This window comes from Anomaloglossus baeobatrachus, chromosome 12, assembly GCF_048569485.1.
Source record: "Anomaloglossus baeobatrachus isolate aAnoBae1 chromosome 12, aAnoBae1.hap1, whole genome shotgun sequence".
NCBI classification, from domain to species: Eukaryota; Metazoa; Chordata; class Amphibia; order Anura; family Aromobatidae; genus Anomaloglossus; species Anomaloglossus baeobatrachus.
In genome coordinates, this window is record NC_134364.1 from 38,316,375 (window position 1) to 38,323,566 (window position 7,192).

The 7,192-nt window shown below is 44.2% G+C and overlaps 1 protein-coding gene across 1 annotated transcript in view; it reads left to right on the forward strand.

Moving 5' to 3' along the window:
• Positions 1 to 6,478, forward strand: part of TTC9 (tetratricopeptide repeat domain 9) — a 43,902-nt gene extending 37,424 nt beyond the window's left edge. The window contains exon 3 of the mRNA XM_075329831.1: positions 4,430 to 6,478. Within this exon, the coding sequence (XP_075185946.1) occupies positions 4,430 to 4,509 (80 nt within the window). The 3' untranslated portion in view covers positions 4,510 to 6,478. The remainder of the gene's footprint in view (positions 1 to 4,429) is intronic.
• The last annotated feature ends 714 nt before the right edge of the window (positions 6,479 to 7,192 follow it).

Consider the following 7,192-nt stretch of genomic DNA (forward strand, 5'->3'; position numbering starts at 1 on the left):
TCATTTTCCTTTTGAAGCTTTCCACGGTGAGGGAGAGTCTGATGTGCTGAGGTAGAGCGTTCCAGAATATGGGGGAGGCACGGGAGAAATCTTGTACGCGATTGTGGGAAGAGGAGATAAGAGAGGAGCAGAGAAGGAGATCTTGTGAGGATCTGAGGTTGCGTGCAGGTAGGTACCGGGAGACTAGGTCACAGATGTAGGGAGGAGACAGGTTGTGGGTGGCTTTGTATGTCATGGTTAATGTTTTGAACTGGAGTCGTTGGGTGATGAGAAGCCAGTGAAGGAATTGGCAGAGTGGCGAGGCTGGGGAGTAGCGAGGGGAGAGGTGGATTAAGCGGGCCGCAGAGTTTAGGATAGATTGGAGGGGTGCAATAGTGTTGGAAGGAGGCCAGAGAGCAGGAGGTTGCAGTAGTCGAGGCGGGAGATGATGAGTGCCCCGTTCTGTGAGTCACTTGCAGGTCCCAGTGGTCACACACCCAGCCATCAACAAGTGATCACCTATAGCTTGTTTTCACCAGACAGCCCCTTTTAAAGGGACTTTGTAAACACAGAATGAATATTCAAGCCAAGTGCAGGTGCATCACGGCTGAGCTAAAAACAAAAATGCACCTTCCCTCCTGCTTGTTTTCCATCTCTCTCCCCTCTTTTGATTGACAGTTGTGGATCCATAGAGCCAGATAAGGGGGGGGGGGGATAAATGCCCCGCCTGTTTTGCACTGAGCGCCTGAACTTGCTTTGAACAGCTATTTAAATAGTAAACACCTGCTAACAGATCCCTTTAATCTGCCAGCAGCATGATGTGAGGACAGAAATGCTGATTCCAGCATTGTATCACTTACTTTACCGGGGCAGCATTTATGATACAATCCCAGTTTTCTCTGCTGCAGATATATCAGAGCTTGGACTGCTGAGCCCTGCGTAACCCCATCCACACCACTGATTAATATAATACATAGTGAGGATGATAATGATCCTCGTGGAAACCATTCCATATATATATATAATATATATTCCATATCTTGCACAATACCAGTTGTATTTTGGGAGAGGGGCTCCCTGGTATTACAGGAGATGTCCGGGGTGTAACAATTCATCACCTCTGCATGTAAAGACCCTGCGGAGGAGGACGGCACTGCCGTCACTAGCTGTACTAATATAGGTGTCATTATTCATCATCGCCCCTGAATAATCTGTGTATAAGGCTGTCCCAGACGCCTTACCAACTATAGCTTTTTTTTTTTTTTGTAATGTATACAGACATGACAGAGGAGGCCAAAAGAACACACCCTTGTGGCCTCCATTTGACTAATGGATCTCTGTGGGCAGGTTACATATGGGCATTGGATGCAAAATCTGCTTGAAACAAACAAAAAACATTTTATCCACTTTTTTTTTTTTTTTTTTTTTTTTTATTAAACGCTTTATTTAGAAACGAGACCAAAACTTTGATAATATAACAAACACACAAAACCTACAAGATTCTATGCGTACACTTAAAATGTACATTGAAACACTCAACTACCCTTCTCCATCAATATTTCAGGTCCGTACAGTTGTTACCGTGAAGGAAATAATAATTTGATCCCTTGCTGATTTTGTAAGTTTGCCCGCTGACAGACATGAATAGTCTATAATTTTAAGGGTGAGTTAATTTTAACAGAGAATATCCCAAATAAAATCCATAAAATCACATTTATATAATGTATACAATGTATTTGCATTTTGCAGAGAAAAATAAGTATTTGATCCCTCTGGCAAACAAGACTTAATACTTGGGGGCAAAACCCTTGTTGGCAGCCCAGCAGTCAGATGTTTTTTGTAGTTGATGATGAGGTTTGCGCACATGTCAGGGGGAATTTTGCTCCACTCCTCTTTGCAGATCATCTCTCAATCATTAAGATTTTGAGGCTGTCGCTTGACCTGAAGTTTTCTATGGGATTAAGGTCTGGAGACTGGCTAGGCCACTCCAGGACCTTTAATGTGCTTCTTTTTGAACCACTCCTTTGTTGCCTTGGCTGTATATTTTGGGTCATTGTCATGCTGGAAGACTCAGCCATGACCCATTTTTAATGTCCTGGCAGAGTGAAGGAGGTTGTCACTCAGAATTTTATGGTACATGGCTCCATCCATTGTCCCATTCATGCGGTGAAGTAGTCATGTGCCCTTAGCAGAGAAACACGCCCAAAACATAATGTTTCCACCTCCATGCTTGACAGTGGGGAGGGTGTTCTTTGGGCAATAGGAATTATTTCTCTTCCTCCAAACACAGCAAGTTGAGTTAAGGCCAAAGAGCTCAATTTTTGTCTCATATGATCACAGCAGCTTCTCCCAATCACTCTCAGAATCATCCAGGTGTTCATTGGCAAACTTCATATATGCCTTCTCGAGCAGTGGGACTTTGCGGGCACTGCAGGATCTTAAGCCATTACGGCGTAATTTGTTACCAATGGTTTCTTAGTGCCAGTGGTCCCAGCTGCATTGAGGTCATTAACAAGTTTACCCTGTGTAGTTTTAGGCTGATCTCTCACCTTCCTCATGATCCTAGATACCCCATGAGGTGAGATTTTGCATGGTGCCCCAGATGGATGATAATCAACACTAAAGGCTGCTTTACAGACAACGATATCGCTAGCGATCTCGTTAGCGATGTGACAGGCTAAGATTGTTGTTACGATTTGCCGAGATCGCTCATAGGTCGTTTTGTAGCGGTCACACGTACACATCTCACAAACGACGCTACATTGTTCAGCGATATATTGTTTGACCAAGGCGGTCGTGTGGATGTTGTTTGTTGTTGGCAGGATGTCAAACGTACCGATATGTCTGCTGTGTTCCAAACGACGAACAATATTTTGAAACTGAACGACGTGTCAACGATCAACGATTTTCATCCTATTTGCGATCGTTCGGAATCGCACGTAGGTGTCACACGCAACGACGTCGCTAAAGATGACGGAAGTGCGTCACGAAAATCGTGACCCCGACGACATATCGTCAGATAAATCGTAGCATGTAAAGCGGAGTTAACTTTGTATTTCTTCCATTTTCTAACGAATGCACCGACAGTTGTCCCCTTCTCACCCAGCGTCTTACTTATGGTTTTGTAGCCCATTCCAGCCGGGGAACATTAGTGCAGGATTTCCATGATGCCTGTTTTGCTCCCCAGTGACTATTTTGGATGCCTAAAAAACATAGCCACATTTTGTTGCTGACAGTGACAGATTATATTTACTACTAATAATTAATTTTCTTTGAGTTTGATGTTGTGGAATGGGGGAAGCTTTGCATCTTCCAATCATATAGGACTCGTGAGGACTTTACGATCACTAGATTATTGGAATTTTCCACCTTTTGAGAAACCATTTTATAACCATACCACACACATCATAACCATGCAGGTTCTTTATTGGTTGTATTGCCATTTATGTTACGGCATGGGTGCAGATATGCAGCATAGCTCATGTCGAGATATTGCACGGTAGGCTATAAGTTGTTGTGACATGTGGCGAACAGAATAATAGAGGAAAAAAAAACATCGGTTTCTTAATCAATAGCGATTTGTAGTATCCAGGTAGAGGACATGTTATGACTTACCCTTGTGATCCTGTTTTACAGATTGATTTTTCAGACCTGCATTGGGTTAAGGGTACTTCTCAGATGGCGAGACCACTGCTGAGTCACAGGTTTTGTGACGTACCAATGACCTCATCAGCGATCTCGCTGTGTGTGACACTAAGCAGCGACCTGGCCCCTGCTGTGAAATTGCTGATTGTTACACACTTTTCTGGTTCATTTTTTGCTCGTTGGTCTCCCGCCGTCAAACACGCCGATGTGTGCTGCAAAGCGGGAGACCAACGAGCACCGACTCTGTGTAAGCAGCTTACTCTGGTAACCAGGGTAAATATCGGGTAACTAAGCAAAGCGCTTTGCTTGGTTACCCGATATTTACCTTGGTTACCAGCGTACACTGCTTAGCGCTGGCTCCCTGCACACGTAACCAGGGTACACATCTGGTTACTAAGCAAGGCGCATTGCTTAGTTACCCGATATTTACCCTGGTTACCAGCGTACACCGCTTAGCGCGGGCTCCCTGCACACGTAACTAGGGTAAATATCGGGTAACCAAGCAAAGCCCTTTCCTTAGTTATCCGATATTTACCCTGGTTACCAAACACAGAGTGGCTGGTGAGATCTGCCTGATTGACAGCTCACCAGCGACCATGGAGCGACGCACCAGCGATCCTGACCAGGTTATATCGTGGTCGGAATCGCGGGTACGTCGTTTAGTGAGACGGTACCCTAAGTCACACAAACAATAGATTACGGTGACTGCTATTCTCTTGGTTGCTGTAAGATAATACTACATCCATGTGATGATAGATTTTATATCTCAGACCGTGTATTTGATTTGTCATTTGTCTTTCCACAGATACTAACGTCATCCGATACATCCAGTTGGCAGAAATGAAGCTCAGTAGATGTTCCCAAAGAGAAAAGGAGCTATCATAAATTGGATATCCGTTTGCCATTGGGATCACATGACTGTTCCATCACCGCGAGCTGTGCGGGTCAGGAGGCCTGCAGCACTGACCACTACCACTGCTTTTTATTGTTTTTTTATTTAGGGGTACCCAGCTGGATGCATGTACCCTGAATTATTACTGCCAAGATGACCAGGAGCTGCAAAGGACCTGGAAATGTGAGATACTGTAATACTGCTGTGTAGACAAGTAAAGGGGTGGAAGTCAGCAGGGTACAGCTTCACATTAAACCCGCATATATTTTTTAAATCTGCTTATGGTCTCCTGCACCATGCAAAACCTTCTCACCCCGGCTTCATTCCTCCTTCACTTTAGACACTGATAGATCTGTACTTATTAGAAACGTGTCTACTAAGGTAGAAAGGTCCATGGCAATTATGTCTGGAGAGGAAAAGAATGCAAAACGGGGAAGGAAATGGGTTCTTTGTAATAAAGAGGAGAGTCCAGCCATTTACAGAGTATATCCATGTGTGCAAATCAAGCCAGACATGTACTCGAAGCAAGCTACAACTTGCCTAGTTTGGACACAACATACGAAGAGCGCAATCACTGGAGGGCAATCAGAAAGTGGAACAGGCGACCACGGGAGGTGGGGAGCCCTTCCTCAATGGACACTTCAAGCAGAAACTGGATAAACATATAACTGGGATAATTTAGGAAAGCCTGCACTCGCAGGGGGTTGGACCCGATGGCCCTTGAGGTCCCTTCCAACTCTACCATCCTATGGAGCAGGACATCATGGTCGGAAGAGTAGCGGGAACAAGGCATTGAGGAAGAACAGAAACCCGATGGCTTGATACTGTCAAGATAATGGCGGAGAAGACCCTGGTGGACCTATCTGGGCTACACAAGATGAATCTCCCTACAGAGCGTTCATCCATTAAGTCACAAAGCCTCGAGATAGAGCTGAAGGCTGTTAAATAATAATATCCCATGTGTGAGTTATCATCATGACCCGGCCACATTCTAGTTAGCAGAACGTTCAACATCACGCAGTCATCATCACAGTACACTGCATCCTATAAAGGTGGCAAGTTCTTCATTAATAAAACCTTTTTGTAGCTGAATCTAGAACTTTTCTGATAATTAGGGAAGAGCTGGTTACATTTCATGGCTTGGGCCCCACTCCTGAAATGCCTGGTACGTGTGGTGCATGCTTTGGAGAACGAACCAGGACACATACCTGATATCTGGCCTTTTTAATTTTTATGTCAGATCATACGGTTTCTGACTTTTAGGATTGCAGTAGTCCCAGCTGGCTTCATTAAGAGGGTTTCTCTGTAAAGCCGAGCACCGTGGGTCCGGTGTGCGGCCGAGCACCGTGGGTCCGGTGTGCGGCCGAGCACCGTGGGGTCTGGTTTTCTGATCTGACCAATGCCAGATTATGTAACACTTCTGCTGTTTATCTATCTTTGGAGGTGACGTAGGGATTGGACTTGTGTTATCTCTAGTACAAGAGAAATGTTGTGGCATACTTTAGATAACTGTTGAGCACTATTCTCCTGCCCCCTCCATATATGCGCATGCCAAGGCAACAGCGAGAGGGAAATAACCTGTTATCAGGCGAGCCTGGCAGTGGCTCATATCAGCAGCCATGCATTTATCATTTGTGCCTTTTTTTTGTTTTTTTACTTTGCCTTTGATAAACTATTCTAAATTTACATTGACAGCTTACCTACGCCTGTTTGTTTTATTCTTTTTAAATGTGCAATTTCTATCGATCATTAGTACAGTGCAATGTGCAAAACCTGTCCCATGAGTTATGCCAAGTATACTCCAGTATGTCTTGCTTAGTTTAGTCAGTTAGTCCATAGCAGTGGCACTTTCAGAAATTCCCTTGAAAGGAGAATTGGCACGTGTTACAAGGTAGGAACATAATTACAACCTTCATGAGTTAATATAGTCAAAAAGTGCTTATAAATACAATTTTGAAAGTCGCTGCTTTTTTACGTTTTTCAGCCATTCTTGAGATGTTATTATTATTATTATTTATTTATCGAGCACCATTGATTCCATGGTGCTGTACATGAGAAGGGGTTACATACAGAATACATATACAAGTTACAATAGACAGACTATTACAGAGGGAAGAGGACCCTGCCCTTGTGGGCTTATAATTCTAATGGATTTTGGGGATGAGACAGGTAGGGTGGGGTGTAGATTGGGCGGCGGCGACTCCGCACGGTGGTGGGGTGTAGATTGGGCGGCGGCGACTCCGCACAGTGGTGGGGCGGCGGCGACTCCGCACGGTGGTGAAGCAGTGAGGTCATTGAGATGAACACTTCTTTAGTTTACAGTTGGTTACCTTGGAAACCGACCATCACTGTTAGATTGTAAACACTGCACATGTTTTGCTAACTATTTTCTGTTGTTTATTGTGCTTGTAAGCACGGTTTGGACACTGTGGCCAGGAGTCCTGGATTGAACCGTTACCTCCTAATCCTGGCCAGCTTCAGCACAGTGCTTACACCCTTGACGGCAGTGATGGTCGGTGTCCTAGGCAAAAAAGGGTCAGTATCTCGAAATGGCTGCAAATATTAATTAACAATAAATTGCAAAAGTGCTTTTATTTATCTTTATCTTCATGGATGGATATATTCAGATAATTCTTGTAAACATTTGTTTTTAGTTTTTTTTTCCAGATCCTACAA